Raw genomic sequence first — 20742 nt, forward strand, 5'->3', positions numbered from 1 at the left:
AAGTTAGTAGCGAGAATTAGATATAGAAATGTAACGAATATTCGGTGTCAACGGTCAACAAAGAACCTCGATATTCCCCACACAACTATAATAAAAACTTGTAACGAAATATCATCAACGTACTAATAATTGCAAACTGCACTCACTAGTTGATAGTCCATACATCCAGCAAACCGTTCCTTTTCTGGTATTGTTTTTTTTTTATGTATCTAATATATTTTATAATATGATGTTGAAATGGATATAAAATGATTCATACCTTGAATGTTATAATTTTCTATGTTAATTAAATCAAAATGAGTCTGCAACGCGCTTGTGATGATCTGGTGTTGCAGGCGCCTATAATCGCTTACCACCAGTAAGTAGAGCCGTACATACGCTTGTTTGCTGACCTAGTAGTATAAAAAAATTGCTTGTCTGTAATGTCAGTTTGCGGACAATAGTTTTACGTGATAAAGTTGTAAAAAAAGATTGATGAATAATTGCATACTTTTATGAATTATTATCACTGAATTATTTCGAACTGTTAGCTCTGATCTCACGCGAGAAGAGAGATAAATGTGTCACAAGTCAACGCTTGGGCCGATCGTGCCTCTCTATCGCTTGTTTCGCGCTCTCGCTTGCACGTTCAGGCTCAGGCGGAACGGGACACGCTTCGTGATTTATAAGACGATATCATGTATTATAGATGTTGATAAACAACGATAAAGGACTTCAATACTACTGGGGGTCGTTAAGGGTAAAGCTTTTATTTATTTATAATTCTTCAAAGTCCTCTTTTGTTCATAACAATTTTCGAGTATTTTAATCACATGTTTGCATTATTATAATTTGTAATATTAAAATTTCAAATTTCGAATTATAGAAGTTTGAAATGATGTTATCTGCGTTCCAATGTTGCATATTACTTATAGTTGCGTACTTACGAATCTTTAGAAAAATGCACACCAGCTGAATATTATGTATTAACAATCGCTGCCGATTTCAACACAAGCATTTATTATATTATTAGTGTAGATAAAAGTGTCACTAATCTATGGTATATTTGTTTGTGTCTGATGATGTTTGACAGCATTTATATTTTTAAAAAAAATATGCAAACACTTGGGTTAACATTTTAAGTTATTAATAGTATATTTGACATACTATTCTCACCTAACGTTTAAATCTCTTAAACATGGTCTACACGTAAAATTGTTACTTAAAAATTATGAAATATAGAGGTGGATCAGACGAAATTCTGTTGCGTGAAGTTTTCACTAGATGTTTCTTTAAATTTAACGAATATTATATGTTGTGAGCATATATTTTTTTTATTGCATGAACTTTAAGTATATTTATTTTTATTACTTTTATTATTATTTATTAAGAAGATACAGAGTAGTTATTTTCTTATAGTGTAACAAAATATTGACATGTTATGCACTGTATGATGCACATATATAAAATGTTTGCGTAGAAAATTAACTTGAACTAAATAATCGGTGTACATGGATTGCATTTTTAGAATGCTTAAATAAATAAATAAATTGTTACTAGATTGAAGATATTTGTGGTGCTTGTTTGTATATGATATGCTTGTAAGGGGCCTATGTAGTGAGGCAGTTTGTTTTTTTACGATACTCTATATTGTGTGATACAGATACAAAGCAAAGCACAAATTATAAGTTATGTCTTTCACTTAAACCTACTTCACGTTATTTATGAAAAACATGTAAATAGTTTTACTCTGTGGTAAGACATACTCTGAAATTATTTTATATGCACCTTTTTTGTCTTCATAAATATTTAAAAGAAGTCGATAAAACTTCTTTAAATAATTAAATTATACTAATTTGTGTTCAAAATTCTGCAAAATATATATACGTATTTTTCGTCACAACAACTTTTATCCTTATCCTTAATTATATACAAAAATTTACTTAATGTTTTGTTACCATTGATTTTTTAGAACTCTTCAGTGAAGCAAAAATAGAGTGATTAAATCACGAGATTTATTTAGGTGAATTACTTTGTTATATTTTTTTAAATAGCGTACAAAATTAATGGGGTACATTTTGTTATTATTTAATAAGTTGTCATTGTATAAATATAAATATTTCGTTTTGTATGTGAGATTAATAGAAGAAAAAACAAAACAATTATGTACAAATAGTTAATTAAATTAAAATTCATTCATTTATAATCTCATGTTTCATAAAAGTTTTAATTAAGTTTAGAGTCTATGGAAATCTTCATAAAACATTTAAATAAATAACTATAATTACAACAATCTCAAATTGATGTGTATAAGTAGCTAGTGTATTTATTTGTATTGATTCTCAATATTATTGTATTTCAATGAATTGTATTGAAACAAGTTTCAAGACTTAGAGCCTGTTTCACTGGTTGTTGGTAAAACTATCTGAAATACAGATCCAACAGATAAAAGGTTTTAATATATTTTAATTTTAGACCGTCAAATACTACTTTATTACTAAGATGCCTATTTTGTATTCGCTACCTTTAAATCCAAGTTGTAGTTTATTAACAGGTACAATGGTACTTCAGGAAGAATTGCACGGGTTCCTGGAGGACCTCGGTCTCTGCCTCCTGAACCAAGGGGAAACCCCCACCTTCGACACAATCCGGGGCGGCGAAAGGTACAGCAGTTATATTGATATAACTGCTGTATCGCCTGACCTGCTTGGCCTGGTGGACGGCTGGCGCGTGCGCGTAGACCTGACCAACTCGGACCACAACGCCATCACCTTCCTCATCAACACCAAACACATCAACACAAACACCATCAGACACACAACACGAAAATACTTCACAAAAAAGGCGAATTGGGCCCAGTTTCGTGAGAAACTGGGTCAAATTAAAACGCAAGAACACTTCACAATAGACACAATTAAAAACATACAGACACACGCACAATTGGACTCCACAATAACTCAACTAAACGACATAATACAAAAAACATGCACAAAAACAATGCCACTAACAAAACACAAGGAGGTCCTTGCGATGCCGTGGTGGAACGAGGGGTTGGCAGTGCTTAAGCGTGAGGTGGCCACCAGGAAAGGTAGGATCAGATGCGCGGCGCCGGTCAGGCGTCGCAAGGTTGTGGGGGAGTACCTGGAGGCGAAGGAAAGGTATGCGACCGAGGTGAGGCACGCGCAGACGCGCAGCTGGGTCGCCTTCTGTGAACGCCAGGATGGGGAATCGATGTGGGGAGGAATTTACAGGGTCCTCGGCAGGACCTCCAGGAGGGACGTGGACCCACCGCTGGTGGTAAACAATATGGGGTTAGATGCCAGGGGCTCGGCCCGACTCCTGGCTGAGACCTTCTACCCGGAGGACTCCGAAGAGGATGACTCCGAAGAGCACCGCCGGGTGAGGGTCTTGGCCGGGCGGACCGACATCGAGACTTCTTCGGGCCAAACTGACCCTCTATTCACTCACACAGAACTGAAGTTGGCTAGTCGGTCGTTTGACCCGAAGAAGGCCCCAGGTGCGGACGGTTTTACTGCCGATATATGCCTGCACGCAATCCAATCGGACCCGGACCTCTTTTTGTGCCTCTTCAACAGGTGCCTCGAGCTCCGATATTTTCCTAGGCCCTGGAAGGAGGCGACGGTCATCTTTCTCCGGAAGCCCGGGAAGACCGACTACACAACTCCTAGGTCATATCGTCCAATCGGTCTCCTTCCGGTGCTTGGGAAAATATTGGAGAAAATGCTAGTCGCCAGGCTAAAATACCACCTGCTGCCCAAGCTTAGTACTCGCCAATTTGGCTTCATGCCCCAGCGGAGCACCGAGGACGCCCTCTATACCCTAGTTAAGTTTATTAGAAACAAATTACAGGAAAAGAAGATAGTGGTTTTGATCTCGTTGGATATAGAGGGCGCCTTCGACAACGCTTGGTGGCCTAAAATAAAGGTAAGGTTGGCTGAGGAAAGGTGCCCCGAAAATATTCGGCGGCTCTTGGGCAGCTACCTGAGCGACAGACGTGCCAGAGTGAGGTACCTGGGGGAGGAGCACGTGAGGGACACCGGGAAAGGCTGCGTGCAGGGATCTATCGGTGGGCCGATTCTGTGGAACCTGCTCCTGGATCCACTGCTTCAGGAGTTGGAGGCCAAAGGCGAGTACGCGCAGGCGTTCGCCGACGATGTGGTGTTGGTGTTCGAGGGTGAAACGGCCCTCGAGATCGAACGTCGGGCCAATGCCGTCCTCGAACGTGTGAGGGCGTGGGGAGCATCTAATAAACTTCGGTTTGCGCCTCACAAGACAAACGCTATGGTTGTGACGCGCAAACTGAAGTATGACACCCCGCGTCTTCACATGGGCGGGGTCGACATTGTCCTGGCGAGCGAGATCAAGCTGCTGGGGGTCGTCATAGACAACAAACTCACCTTCAACGCCCACGTCGCGAACGTCTGCAGGCGCGCGCTCGCCTTTTACCACCAGCTGGCCCGGGCGGCTAAGGCCAGCTGGGGTCTCCATCCTGAAGTAATCCGCACTATTTACAGGGCGGTGGTTGAGCCCGTGATTTTGTATGCGGCTGCCGTCTGGGCGCCGGCCGTGGACAAGCTCGGTATTCGCAAGCAGCTGAACGTGGTCCAGCGGGGCTTCGCGCAGAAGCTTTGCAGGGCATACCGAACCACCTCTCTGAACTCCGCATTGTTGCTCGCTGGGATACTCCCCCTCGACCTCCGTGTCCGCGAAGCCGCGAATTTGTACGAGGCGAGACGGGGGGTCCCCCAGCGGGTGATAGGGGATCGAGAGGTGGAGCGGATGTCCTCGGCTCTGCGGTCTCCGCACCCCGCCTCTCATATCGACCTTGAGTTCAAGCGCCTGGCGGACCAAGAACAGTTCACCGCTAACAGCGAGCACACATTTAATATCTTCACGGACGGCAGCAAGATTGAGGGCAAAGTGGGTGCGGCGTTGTCCGTATGGGCTGGCGCCGCCGAAACCAAAACCCTCAAGCTTGCTTTGCCGTCCTATTGTACGGTCTACCAGGCGGAACTCTTGGCGATATGTCGGGCGGCACGGATGGCCGCAGACACCTTGGCTGGATCCGTCGGGATTTACTCCGACTCCTTGTCGGCACTGCTCACGCTGGAGAACCCGGTAGCCCCCCATCCCCTAGCCGTTGAAGCGCGGGGACACCTGCGAAGGGCTCTGCTCCGGGACAAACGTGTTAGTTTGTTCTGGATCAAAGCCCACGCAGGGCTGGAGGGCAATGAGCGTGCCGACCATCTGGCCAAGGAGGCTGCGCTGAAGTCTAAACGCGCCTTTGACTATGACAGCTGCCCGGTTTCATTCATCAGGCGGAGCATTCGCATGCAATCGCTTGATGAATGGAACCAGCGGTATCGAGCCGGCGAAACGGCTGGTGTCACCAGGGTGTTCTTCCCTGACGCGATAGCCGCGTACAAAATCACGAGCAAAATAGGGGTGGACTGGTTTGTCACCCAAGCGTTGACGGGGCATGGCGGATTCTCCGAATACTTGTACCGTTTCAAGTGTAAGGAGAGTCCGTCGTGCGTCTGCGACCCTGGGTGCTCCGAGTCCGTCCTCCACGTCCTCCTGGAGTGTCCTGCATTTGCCTACGAGAGGCTGCGTTTGGAAAATGAAACGGGTATACAAATAGTGGAAAGGAACCTGTGTGAAATAATTACAAACAACGCAACTAGAGAACTGTTCCTACAATATTGTGTAAAAATAGTTAAAGCAGTTAATATTAGAAATAAGAATTAGTAAAATTATGTTTTCTGGATATAATTGTATATTGTAGTATAACATAAGCAAGTAAGATTTAAGTAGGAATAGTATAAGAATTAGAATAGCTTCCAATGTAAAATTAGTTGTAAATTTTCATTAGAAGTAATAATAAATGTGTAAGAGAATCTGTAAATAAACCTTGTAACAAATAAAATAGTAGTAAGAAAAGTATGCTAAAATGTAAATAAAATTATTGTACGCAAACCCCTCTCATTTCCCCAAGAGTTGATAGTTTTAAGTAATACAGAATAGTAAGAATAGACTAGATTAGATGGGAACCCACCCAGTGTGTGAATGAGGAATGAATGATAGAAAGAACTAGTATGCTGAATGAAAGTGCGAGAGGAATACTAGCGAGAACTGGAATGAATGAGTAGCGTAGGGACAGTCTCACACCCATGTGTGGGGGTCTAGTATAAAAAAAAAAAAAAAAAAAAAAAAAAAAAAAAAAAAAAAAATGGTACTTCAGGGGGCTGCCTACCTACAGCTGATAAGACATATAAATAACTTATTTCGTGAGAAAAACTTTATCTGCAACTGGTGGAACAGGCTCTTTTAAATACGTCTTAACAAATGATCCAATACCAATGAATGTATTTGTCACAAACAAATACAGTGTGGTGACATGCACTGTGTTAAACATAACTTGATAAGTGTAGGTACCAGAATAGCTTTAATCTCCTACCACACTGGTTTCTATAAGGCCGCTGGCTGGCGTATATTAAACATGGTCTTGAAAAGTGTCATTTATTATTATATTAAGCCTATGGTGAATAGTTCTAGTGTAACAGGAGTCTTAACTTCGGTATTTAGCTATTTCTATAGATAATATTTTTGGCAACATTGAAAAGACTTGTATCAATAATGTTTGGCCGTAATATATTGTTGTATAAGTTGAGATTTAATTTAAATTGAAATGTTTATCTACTTATTTATTGTATGTATATGTCTATGAGTACAGGCCTAATAAATGTGATAAAAATAAAACACATGTGGTTTAAATTTTTCCATTCATAATTAAATTAATCATTACAAAATTTTTGATAAATAAGTATATTTCTAAGTCAATTATATAAAATTTTTAAAAGACGGGTGAATTTACGATGCCTTAAACACTAAGAAGTTTAAACTAATCTTAAATTACATTGTAAATGGAATAATATAATGATATTCTTTAAAAAATTAAATTGACATGATAACAAGATGCTAAAAAATGTTGAGCAATAAAATAGAGATCAATATAAAGAGTTTATATTTAAATTGTAATATTGAAAAGAATTGTTAAAGATTTTATAAAAATTATCAAATTAAATATACTTGCACGGTGTTTATATTCTATTTAAATTTGTTTACAACAATGTGTCTCTTAAAATAGAAAACTAATTAGAATGATCAATGATTAATAATTATTCATATTTCACAAAATATAATTAGAACTAAAACAGTATGTTGTGCAATAAAGTACATAATTTTTAATGTCACAAATCATGTATTGAAGCATAAAAGATCAAAAGAGTTATAATTATTCCAAATACAAATATCACAACATTTTTCTTAAACTATTCTCTTTACACATACATCTTACATCAATAAACATCAATATTAAGTAGTTTAGCAGCATACATGTATAAATTTACAATTAACTTAATATGAGTATCAGATCTAATATTTTAGGAAATCATAAGATAATATAGATTTCTGAGTCTTTATAATACTTTTAGTTTTAACCTACTAAATAAAAAATGGCATATAAGTAAATAGATAATAAAAAATAAAAAAAAATATGGCCACTGGGAGAAAAATATTCTTACAAATTTTTGTCTTAATATAACGTTGATAGAAATGAAACAAATATATCCAAAATCTTATTAGGAATTATTATGGTGCTGATAATGTCCTTAATATTTATAGTAAAAGAAAAAATATACCTTTAAAACTGATATTTTTACAGTCTTTTTACAAATGGATTCTGAGTATTTTCCAAAATAAATTAAAGCTCTTTGTACAAAATTTCTGTATTATAAATAAATTATGTAAATGTAATTAAATCGTAACTTAGATTATCATATAGTCAGCATACAGCTGCAGGATCGCCTTCCAACGTGCACGCTACATTATCTAATTTATGAGCTAGGTGCATTTTGTTTTCTAACCCTAAAATAATTTGTTCTCTATATTTACTGACATAGATATACAACTCTTTTAAAGCAGATAGAGTATCGAACTCATTAAGTTGTTCAACTGAAAGCTGCTGCATAGAGGTACTTAGCTCTTGGTCGGAAACTTGAGGTAATTGAGAAACACCTTGGTAAAATTGTATAACCATTTCTCTATAAGTCGGTAAGTCTTTTGCAAAAAGTAATTTATTGGATGGTGAATCTTTACATAGGCGATGTTCTGTCAAAGAACATGCATCCATAAACGTTTGAGCAATCACAGATAAAGAGGAATCTACTGTTGAAGTTTTATTGATATCAAATATGAAATCTGGATTCTTTATAAGATTGACCCAAAACCTTAATGGCAAACTGTTAGATTTCCATGCATGGACGACTTCAGGGTTCATAATGCCGTGTGCTCTAGCAGCATCATCAAAAAGATCAAAAAGCCATTTAACAGCAGGAGGCAAAACTTCATTTACTGTTAGAATTGTACCGAAAAAGTCATCAACAAATTTATGAACAGTGCCTTTGGTAGAGAGGAGTCTGGTGAGAAATATTTCTGGAATGGCTTTATGACTGTGTTCTGAAGTTTTGTTTATTATGTGTTGGTATTCAATAGGTTTAACCAAATGATAATAGTGTACATTTTGGTCAGTAATATCACTTTTGTATACCCTAATATGGGAATTCGAACAATAAATCCCAGTGCAATTTTTGCATGGAATTTTATATGGAGTATTAAAACTATCATTTTGTCGTGAAATTAAAGACATAACGGCAGATTCTTTAACTCCGTAATGAGCTAACGTATTTAATTTTCGCCAGCCGTTTAGAGTTTTCGTTGTTAAATCTTCATCTTGGAGTGTAACATGGCCACCTCTTCCATGTCTCCATTCTAAATCAACTTCATGGACGGAAGGTCTCATACTGAAAGGCGTATTTTTAAATAAAGAATCTAATATTTTAGATTTAACTTGTGATATACTATCACAATCTAAAACTTTACATTGAACTTTTTCATCAAAATCATCTTGCACTATGTGTAAAGTTACAACTTGGTAGTCTATTTGCTCTTTTAAAAGTTTTTCCTCTGATAAAGAGTACCTAGCTTCATGTGTTATAGCATCAACTACGCCCTTCTCAATTTGATGTTTTATTGCCTTAAACAATAAGAATAATGATGAACCTGCATAGTCCTTTAAATAATAATACATACATAATGCCATCCAATTTGTGAGCATTTTTTCAACTACACTCTCTGTTCTTCTTAACATTAGTTGCGGATGTTTCGTACAAACTGATTTATCAATAAGGCGTAAAAGTAGAGACTTCAATATGTCAGTAGCATATTCCATTTTCCCCATTAGAATAACCATCAATAGTGACGCAACATTTACTTTATCTCTTATATTAAAAGACTTTTGAGCCTCTAATGTGTCGATAAATGACAAAAGGAAACATTTATTATTTAAAAGTTGCTCAAACTGAATCATAGCTGCATCATAATTTGTTCGTGGCGTATTTATAAACTGACGTTGAACATTTAGTATAGGATGGTCAGATACGCCAGGAAAAAATACTTTCATAACATAATTTACATGATCCAAGGTAGGTATGCCAGAATGTTCCAAATCTGCTGCCAAATCAGACATATCAGTTTGAAGCTCTGCAAAAGCTAATTTACATTCTAGTCGAACGTTGCTCTCTAATGTGTCCATTTGTATTTGTATTCTTTTGTATTCTCGTTCAGCTTTTGTACTCCTCCTTCGATACATAACCAAAACTATCATAAATATAAGGACTAAGAAGAATGTTCCGGCAGCAATTCCTGCAATGGCTTCTGGAGGAAAATTATAATTTCTTAAAAGCTCATAGTGTAAGTATCCAATAGGAAATCGCAAGTTTCTACCAATTTTAACAACTACTAAAGGTAAATTTATATCTGTGATCTGAAAACCATTCTCATCAGTATTGGTTGGTTGAACTTCTGGTGGAGTGCATAACAATTGTTGCATAGTAAGGCTTGTAACATTACACGGTTGGGTTCCAATTGTTACAATGACATCTGACTCATCACTTGCTCTGATGAGATTTTCGCCTTCAATTACTAAAGGATCACCCTTATATAATTTGATTTGATTTGGAAATTTATAAACATGAGGATCTTCAACAAACACCATATGAGTTCTAGGTGGATTGAAGTATTTTTCCAAATCATGCATTGTCTCTACATTATCCATTACAAACCCTACTTTCATAGCTACCTGTGGAGTACTTGTCTGAGATTTCGTTGCTTGTATTATATCATAGTATTTTTTATTTATAGCTGGACTGGGACATTCCATTTGATTTGAATTAAGCACAGTGCAACCTGTGGCATTAACAGGAATTTCTTCATTTGCATAGTAGAGTTTCATGAGAGGTTTTTGTATTGTATGCAAATTAGTACCATGAACTGTTATCATTCTTCCACCTGAAACAAAACTTTTCAAAGGCTTTATTTCCATAATTGTAGGATCTGATGTATAATTAAATAAATCTCCATATAACGTTCGATTTGCATTATCTATAGATACTGTCAGTGTATGGATAATACGTGGTGTATTAGCTTTAGGAGTAATGCATATTAATCTACTATTTGATGTTTGCGTTTTATTTACAGAACATAACAATTCATCTAAATAAGCTGAAATTGTTGATCCAATGTTTAAGTGTTCACCCCCAATAGCTAATTGTGTACCTCCCGATACAGGTCCTAAGGATGGATAAATTCCTTGTAACTGTATATTTTTATAACTGAATAGTACTGACGATCTTGTATGGCCTGCTTCATTTTCTACAATTACAGGTACTACAACTGAAACATTAGATGGACCTGTCTTACATGTTATGCTAACAGATACTTCAAAGTCTACAATTTCACAGGGAACATCACCAATTCGAACTTTTCCAGTAACTTCTTCAACTCTTAATCCTAAATTACTACCTTCAATGGTCACTAGTGTTCCACCTTCAATAGGTCCACTCAATGGTTTTATCATGTCAATCCGTGGTTTAGGGCATTCTGTAACAGGATTGTCTAAGCATGATTCGCTATATGAACATGAATTTCCACACCATGTGCATTGATAAATGGAATTCCGAGTAATACAAAGTGAACAATCAGCGTGATCTCTATGAGATCCAAGAATTTCACACTTGTATAAAGTGATTGTTATTGTGTCTATATAATGTTTATGATTCCAAAAAACTTTTACACTTATGTTATATTCTCCCACATCTTCTTCATAGGAATACATTGTTTTGTCACAAACAATAAAATGATTAGATTCAACTCTGGCTGGTAGTATCATATTAGCTAACTCAATGCTAACAATACATTGAAATCCTGTGTGTCCAGGTTGTAAGTGTGGCAAATTTTCAACTTCAAGTTCCAGTTCCTTTGGTACATTGTTTGGCAATAAAATCGGTTTTTTATATTGCCTTATTCTAGGGCAGTGCCCAATACCGTGGTTAAGCAACTTGCTGGGATTATTCTCACCACTTATAATGGTTCTCTGACAAACAGATATATCATGTGTACATTTGTTATCATAAATACACCAATTGCACGCCCATTCACTCATAATACAGGTATGACATGTAATGTGTTTTGAACAATCATAAAAAGCAAAATTACGGGAAACAAAATCCTTATTAGTTTCCGAAGAATGGACTGAGAGAGGTACATATATATGATCTTGATTTTGAGGTATTTTTGGTCTGTGTTTAATATCAGGTGTTGGGCATGCCAGACCATTTGATGTCACTGCTGCATCTATTGCAGGAGCATTACCAAATACACATTTATATTTAGCACCAAATGGAAGTTCTGGCAAGGTCCGAATTACTAATTGAACATTGGTTATTTCTGACATAGATATCCGATCAGGTAAGATTTGTTCAAAATCAATACACTGTTGGCCAGTATATTGCGATAACCACCTTGGCGCACTTTGTGTGCCTTTTTGACACATATTTTGAACTGTACACCGTTTCTCTAAAGAACACCAACCACAATGAGGATCATTTGATTCTAAGCATGAGGAGCAATTGCCATGCTCTGTACATTTTTCTGTAGCAATTTGAACTATTGAATTTTTAGCCAATATATAAAGAGTCTTACCATAAGGAGATAGTGTAGTATCTGGAAGAATTTTTTGTCCAGGGATAAGTGAATCACTAGAATATTCTAAAGCTTTATCAGCATCAATAAGCACTTTTTTCATTACACCCTCACTAGTTCCTAAGAAGGCAACAGTATGCAAACCTGTTACAGACATTGTTACAGAAGTTATCAAAGTATCATTCCAATATATCACTGACATAGCTTTAATAGGATATAGACCACTTATTTTTAGACCAACCTCACAAAAATTAAGAATATTTCCAGTGGAACCTACACTAGGACATTTACCATCTGATATCATGCCTGATATGTAGCCCATATTTCGCGCCTTAGTGCTACCATTGAAACACATGTGAACATTTTCATTAAACTTAATTTCTATCTCTTGCAATGAGTAAACACAAATAGCTGACTTAGATGTAGGTTCATTAGATATTCCTTTCGACGGGCTAAAAGATGCCACAAGGATAGAATCACCAGTTTCAATTCCTAACTGATTAGCTAAATTAACACCTGCCTTAGCAATTTTAGCATCTTGAACTAAATTATAATTGACAATTTCACTTTTACCAACACTTGTTTCTTCACGAACACTACATTCTAATGTGACCTCTGTATAACTATTATAATTGTCATCATTTACACAGGTACGAGCTAAACGTGACACATATCCAAGTTCCTCATTACCAGCTAGATGAGAATGTTTTTGTATGATAAGAAAGTAGGCATAGTCACTAGAGTTAAATCCATATACATATTGCACAAGAAAATTGTCTCTATATTTAACATCTATTTGTATTAGGCTCTGCTTGGAAAACGTAAATTGGGCCAGCTGCAGTGTCATCAAATCTCGACTAGCTATAGCAGGAACGTCATGCCTGTATTCTCCATTATTAGTGAATGTTGTCCCAACATAGAGTACATTAGAGCGATCCCATGAATTGTACCTTTCTGGACCAATAAAAGCGTAAGTAGAGGCTTCCGCATCATTGGCCGCCACACTCTCAGGGACAAACTCGGGATCAGCCGAAAGATCTCCTAGCTTGTATTTGATACACGATCCCTGAGCGATTGAACCACATGCTATCACGATTCTAGATTCTTGATCAATAACTAAAATTTTATTAACATTGTCTGTCCATGTAGTTTGAATATCTTCCGAAGGGCATCCACTGGCATGACACATTGGATTATCAAGTTTCGGCCCAGTTCGTACTACATGAAGAGGCTTCAAGTCTGGACTAAGCTGATGTAAAGTATTTAATGATCCTGCATATACTTGTCCGCTCACTTTATCAACAACAAGGTGGTTAAAGTGGAATGTTTCATTTTGATTTTTGGGATATTGCGATATAAACTCATATCCGTACACTATTGTGCATCGAAGCCAAAATGTTATGACTAATACTATCACAAATGCAGCCATGATCACATTTTAAATTATGTCCACAATAATATCGTTTATATTTTTTAACTTTCACAATCACTACTTTTGTTTTACTTAAATATTCAACCCATTTTAGTTTAAGAAAATATTAGGAGCATTCATCGATGCGGATGACACGGAATAAACAAGCTTTTTTTTTCTCAATATTTTTTAATCTACATGTTGTTATTTTACTGTAATCAAGTTTAAACTAAATCTATGGTTTCAATAAAATTAATATTATACAACTAGCTCACTCGGCAAACGTTGTCTTGCCGCTAAACGCTATTTAAAAATAGGGGTTGGTGGTAGAAGGGTGAAAATATAGGGTTGTATGTATTTTTCAACGCCAAATCATAATAAAATAAAAAATAAATGTTATCTAAAAAATAAAAAAATATTATGGGTGGACTACCCTTAACATTTAGGGGGATGAAAAATAGATGTTGTTCGATTCTCAGACCTAACCAATATGCACACAAAATTTCATAAGAATCAGTCAAGCCGTTTCGGAGGAGTTTAACTACAAACACCACGATACGTGAATTTTATATATTAGATATACGGATAAGACGGAGATAGCGGACCCGACAGACTTCGTTCTGTCAAAATGATTTGGAATGTGGTAGTTTTTTTGTTCCTACCTATTTTATAGTCGGCGCAAAAAATTCTCCTGAACAGAACGGTCACCTTGATGATAGGGTGGTGTGTGAGGTTCAGCTCGGGTGACCAAAGTATCTTCGCTTTCATGAACTTTGGCCACCCTTCTGTAACCCACTTAAAAACCCCGACTGGGATGTCTGCTAGAGGGCTTCAAACTAAGAGGCGAACTAAGGGTTCAAACCTGATTGGAAAATAATCTAAAGGGACAGTGGGAACCTAAAGGTGACATATATTTAAAACTTGTGTGCTTCAATGACATAACATAGAGATAGACAGGTTATTAACCGACGTGATTGTATTTAAGCCGCGTTGTGCCCGATCGCACTGATTTGGCCTGATCGTGACGTGATATTAAATTAATAATAAAACCCCTTTTAACACGATTTGTTTGACAGATGTGATGACTTAAAAACTAATGCATTTTATGTCACGTGCTGAAACTAAAACAAAAGAAATAATATCGCGAAGCTAACCAAAATAAAAATCAGTACTATCGAGCTATAGCTCTTACATTTTTTGACTGTTATATTAACTTTTGTTGAGTTTCAGAACGTGACATTAGTTCGTCCAACGCGAACACGCACACTGATTTGATAAATATGATTGAATATAAACTTTATTGAATGGCAATAAAGTTCAAATTGACTCTACATTTTAGTTAGAAAACGTTTGTATGGAAAAAAGAAAAGGGCTGTTTTTAGGGTTTAGGGAAATTATTCGAATTTTTCTCGCCATAAAAACCATTTTTGGACTTTAACGAACATTTAAAAAAAAAGAATTGTTAAAATCGGTCCAGGCCAGGCGACAGTTGTTGATAGTTGTTGAGTTATGCGCTTAGAGATAGTCCAAAAAGATAAGTCCAATGCACCATTAAATGACTTCGTATATTATTATTAATTCTTAATCGTAAAAATCCCTGTTCTTCATTCGGGTTAGCTTGTCTTTATTTTCAGGAAAAAAATAAACAATAATAGAGAAATCTGGAAAATTTAGGAGAAATGATATACATTTGCCAATAATCCTTTTAGTTACAAAGTCGGAATTACTAACGACTTACAAAACATATAAAAAAAAAAACTACTAGTTATAAACGATTAGGCAATACTTCTTGTGTTATTTACGATAATACTAATAATTTATTTATAATAAATCTTTGGTTTGTATAATTTATTTAAAAATTTCGATATAAAGTATAATATAATATTGTTAAACTTACTACTCCTTGTACTGTGTGGTTACGGTACTAAAGAATATAGCCACCCCCTCTCTTCCCGTGGGTGTCATAGGAGGCGACTAAGGGATAGCGCAGTTCCGCTACCGCCTTGAAACTTGGAGAGCCGACTGGTGGCGGGATAACCATCCAACTGCTAGCTTTGAAATACACAGGCCGAAGACGGGCAGCAGCGTCTTCGGTGCGACAAAGCCAGCCCTGCGGTCACCAACCCGCCTGCCCAGCGTGGTGACTATGGGCAAAACACATGAGTTCACGCTATTTTTGGCGTAAAGCGTAAACTTGTGGAGGCCTATGTCTAGCAGTGGACTGTATAGGCTGTAATAATGATGATAAAGATGAATATTGTTAAAGATATTGGCCTGTTAAAATTAAGATTTTCAAATAATACGTCAATTTGTTGACCAGATTAATTGTTATATTAGTTATTAAATTTTAAATTATTGATTTCAGATTATTTGATAGAACCTTACGATTGATATTCAAAAATAATAATTTTATTCTGTGAAATATAATAATTCAAATCTTAGAAACAATTTAAACTCACAGAATAATGAAAATAATTGCATATTTTACACTTGCTAGATTGCTTTGCTAGTTTGCCTACACTTTTTGTTAGCTTCATAATATTCATAATGTATTTATATAATAATAATCTGTGGTTTGCTTATCATTTGTATATTCTATTCCTGTAAGTATTACTATACTCTGTGTTCTATTCTATTCTCTATTGAGAATACATAAACCTATTTGAAGTCATTCTTTTTTTTCAGGTTTGGTTTTCAACATTAAACCGGACTAATGAGCTTATTACATTAATTGAGTAGCAAAAATTATAGACTTCTTATAATATACATTGCAATATTTATAAGCCAATTCTCTTAAAATATTTTCAAACATGTAGTTAAAAAGAATCACAATAGAGGGTAACTTCATTGTTGCACTTTTTGTTATTGAACCATGCCGGGTGAAAATTAACACGAGGGACACTATTGATATAAAATGATGGCTTCTATGTCTACTGGAGGTCCAGGGGACCCCCATACCCAAATGAATACTTATCGCAGTTATGTGACGATGTTAGCGGACCCCGGGGCTAAAGATGAAATCAAACTAAAAGCTGCACAGGAACTTAGTGAAAATTTTGAGGTAAATTTTTTATAGATATTTAAAAAAAATGTATTTGTTTTGAAAGAGTAACATATTCATGGCTAATGTAAATCTTATTAAACAATTTGTTTTAAAAAATTTTTAGGTGATTTTAAGCTCTCCTCAGTACCCGCAATTCTTAGAGCATTCTCTGAAAATATTTCTTAAAATACTGCAAGAAGGCGAGCCACATTTTATAGCCGAATATAACATACAGCAAGTTCGGAAATTAATACTGGAGATGATACACCGATTACCAATAAGTGAAACTCTAAGGCAATATGTTAAAAGCATATTGATCCTTATGTTAAAACTCATGGAAATAGAAAATGAAGAGAATGTGTTGGTTTGCTTAAAGATATTTATGGAACTTCATAAACAGTATAGACCTGCTTACTGCACAGAAGTCGATGTAAGTTTTCTGGCATACTATTGTTTTAAAAAACTAAACTATTTTGTTATTGTTCTTTTAACAAAGACCTTAAAGGATTAATAATTTTCATTGACGGAATTTACTTTAGAATTTAAATTAAAATAAATAATTTGAACCAAATTCAAACTAAATGAGGACTTTCACAACTGTAACTTTTCAATTTTTTGTTTTAATACTCCATCATTTGTATAATGGCACTTCTTTTTCACAAGTTTTATTCTCATTTAAAATTTAAGATAAATATTGCCATACCCTCAGACAAAAAAATATTGAATTTTTGATGGGTTATTTTAATTATAATTATGCTTTATAATCAATTAACTGTGCAGCGCGGTTTCACCCGCGTTAATTTGAGGAAAGTTGTTGTCTATAACCTTCATCACTATATCTCTATATCTTCTAATGATTGTCCCATAAAAATTCAACACAATTATCTTAACAAAAAGAATTTGATCGCAAAAATTGTCATATTTAATAAAAAATGTTTGGGTATTTCATATCTATCTAGACGTTAGGTACTCGGACACAGTAAACATGGTTTTTCCCGCTTAAAACCCTGATTTAGCAGAAATTTCGGGATAAAAAGGAGCCTATGTTTTGCCCTCCAACCGTTTTTGTCTTCTAATGACTATCCCATAAAAATCGGTTCGGCCACTCCGAAGATAAGCCAACAGAAAGACAGACAGACAGACAAAAATTAGAGACCATTGTACGGTATGTGAAATGATGATTATAATAATAATAGTAACTACGAAAATGAAAAGAACGGATCGTCAGATAATGTGTTGCAGTGTGGCATGCAAAACGTGCATTTCAAGACTTCCTAAATACAGCTCGACATTTCGAAATAGATAATATCGTGGCTCTGCGACTTTCCAAATCAAAGGGTTTGACTGTGCACACAATTCTTTGGGCACCACGCGTGCCCAAAGAAATTTGTTCATATACTTACTATATTCTTAAGTAATTCCAAACACCCGTGTCTAATTTTTTTATTAGGTATAGCTTTTGCGTGCGACTTCGTTCGCGTGGAACAGAGGCGCGCGCAATACTTGAACATTATTTTGCTGCGATGTTATTTTAAAACTGCGATATCTCTTCAGATACTCATTGAAATCGAATTATGTAAAAGGCTATTATGTTTTAAATTAAATACTTGTGATGAATAACATATTTATTTAGATAAGGATTAATATCATGTTTATAAAAACATCTTCGCAAATTATGCATTATTTTAGAACAAACTTGGTTAGCATAAAAAAGGTTATAGTGAGCCAACCTTAAAAGATAGATATATGCTGTCATGGACTTTTTTTAGAACTATTAAAGAAGATCAATTCTTGTCATACATGATTTTTGCGAAACTTTAACTGTTTTCACAGCGCACACAGCGGAAGCTCTCAAAAGGAAAAAAGAACCCCTGATTTTGAAACATTCTTCATTGGTGCTCCGCTCCTTATGGTCTTAGCGTGATGATATATATAGCCTATAACCTTCCTCGATAAATGGGCTATCTAACACAAAAAGAATTTTTCAAATCGGACCAGTAGTTTCTGAGATTAGCGCGTTCAAACAAACAAACTCTTCAGCTTTATAATATTAGTATAGATTTGTTAGAGCTTATTTATTAATATGATATTTTTTTTTAGATTCATAAATTTCTCCAATGGGTTAAGGGGATCTACTCGGACTTACCAAATCACTTACCAAAAATCTTTGAACCCAAACCAACAATAAGGGTTAAGGATTTGTCAGAAGTTAACATAGATCAACTATTGCAAGAAACTTACACAACAACACCAATACATACCGAAAAGAAATTATTAGATGGCAGCGTTGTAACTGTAAGTTCAGATATATTTATCAAATGAATACAAAAATTGTAACATTACTTGTATTGGAAAAATATAGAAATCAAGTTTGTATAAAGTTTATAGGTAAAATACAATTGCTTATACGTTTGCAGTTTTTACATTTTTTATGCAATGTAATTATGTAGTTGTCATTAATACAGATGTTTTTGCCACTTTATTGATTTAAATGAAACAAAAATGTATTGTGTGTGTATTAGATCATGTTTGTGTGAAAAAAAGTTCCTTATTATTATTATTATTATTAATTTATAGACGAGCAGCTGATAAGTTGTCGTGTCTATGTTGTGTTGAAAAAATCATTTTTGCAGAAGTGACAGCTTCTCTGATTTTAACCAGCTATCGAGTCTGTTATTGAAAGCGTTAACTTAAGTGGCAAAACAATTTCTTCTGGTAACTTGTTCCAATTCAAAACCACTTAATTTTCCTTTGTCTTAATTATATAAGCTACTGTGGCAATGTATTTCTGTATAACTCCAATACTAGTTTTTAGCCTTAAAAAAACGTTGATAAAGTGAAATAATATAATAATACTAACAGCCGCATACCACTATAGAACCGCATATGAAAGCAAATTATGGATCTTCAAGGTATCATGTGGAATGAGTCTATCAAAGTTGCTATTTAAATAAAGTCATTTAAAGGAACGCAGTTAGTGTGTATATGTACTAAACTTATTGTATTTGTTTTGCAGTATAACCTTATTCCTCGCTCAGTGTTATCGTTAAAGGTAATACAAGAACTGCCCATTATAGTAGTTCTTATGTATCAACTTTACAAACAAAACGTTCATCAAGAAGTTAGTAATTTCATACCACTAATCATGGAAACTATAACGTTGCAACCAGCTGCGACACACAGGTATAATTTTTTTTTTAAGTCAGTCCTTATTTAGGTTAGGTCAACAAAGATAAATTTCTTTTTAAAGTAAATAATATTAAAAAAAAATATTAATAATAATATATAAAATTTAAAAAAAAGACTTAAAATTATTTCTCTCTTATGTTTAAATTAAATAGTAACAAAAGATTTATAGTAAGACAAATTATATATTTTGGAAGAAATTCTGAAACTTTTTGTCTATCCATTGTAGAGCAAGGTACTCTACACTACCACTTACCATAGGCATTTGTAGCAGTGGGAGGTCCTGACTGTTTTAGACTACAGGCAGCCACACAACAAAGTTAATGTGAATATGTAATATTTTACAGACAATCCACATCTTTTAATAAAGAAGTATTTGTTGATTTTATGGGAGCTCAAATTAAAACATTAGCCTTCTTAGCATACATTATAAGGATATATCAAGATACTATTGCGAATCATGCTAGTCTAATGGTAAAAGGTATCATTGGACTACTAACACTATGCCCTCCTGAGGTAGCTCATTTGAGAAAAGAACTAGTAATAGCTACGAGACATATCCTTGCTACAGATTTAAGGCTGAGTAAGTAAATAGTATATTATGTATACTGTACATATACTGTCATTATATATTTTTTGTTATGATACAAAAACACCATATAATTTGTATTACAGAATTTGTTCCATTTATGGAACGTCTCTTTGATGAGGAAGTATTACTTGGTGGAGGTTGGACAGTACATGAGTCTCTACGTCCACTCGCTTACTCAACTCTCGCCGATTTGGTACATCATGTTAGACAACACCTTCCTTTAACTGACTTGGCTATTGCAGCTCACTTATTTTCAAAGAATGTTCATGATGAATCTTTGCCAACAAGGTAAGTTGAATTGTTAAGATTTGAACATAAATTTTTTATGAATATATCTAGCTGTATTTAAGCTTTAAAATGTATGTCAGGTTTTTACTTTTTTGTCTCTCTATGATATAATAAAATGCAGCC

At 35.3% G+C, this 20742-nt stretch overlaps 2 protein-coding genes across 2 annotated transcripts in view; one reads left to right on the forward strand and one right to left on the reverse strand.

Moving 5' to 3' along the window:
• Positions 1–6809: 6809 nt before the first annotated feature.
• LOC123669342 (plexin-B) lies at positions 6810–13739 on the reverse strand. The gene has a single exon (XM_045602948.1). The coding sequence runs from the start codon at positions 13526–13528 to the stop codon at positions 7844–7846; it is 5685 nt and encodes a 1894-aa protein (XP_045458904.1). The 5' UTR covers positions 13529–13739; the 3' UTR covers positions 6810–7843.
• A 2631-nt stretch (positions 13740–16370) lies between these two features.
• The window catches only part of LOC123669344 (transcription-associated protein 1), a 45679-nt gene continuing 41307 nt past the window's right edge, over positions 16371–20742 (forward strand). Inside the window, exons 1-6 of the mRNA XM_045602949.1 lie at positions 16371–16571; positions 16678–16983; positions 18654–18848; positions 19570–19736; positions 20087–20322; positions 20415–20619. Of these exons, the coding sequence (XP_045458905.1) occupies positions 16425–16571; positions 16678–16983; positions 18654–18848; positions 19570–19736; positions 20087–20322; positions 20415–20619 (1256 nt within the window). The 5' untranslated portion in view covers positions 16371–16424. The remainder of the gene's footprint in view (positions 16572–16677; positions 16984–18653; positions 18849–19569; positions 19737–20086; positions 20323–20414; positions 20620–20742) is intronic.

Source organism: Melitaea cinxia, chromosome 3 (genome assembly GCF_905220565.1).
Source record: "Melitaea cinxia chromosome 3, ilMelCinx1.1, whole genome shotgun sequence".
Classification (NCBI taxonomy): Eukaryota; Metazoa; Arthropoda; class Insecta; order Lepidoptera; family Nymphalidae; genus Melitaea; species Melitaea cinxia.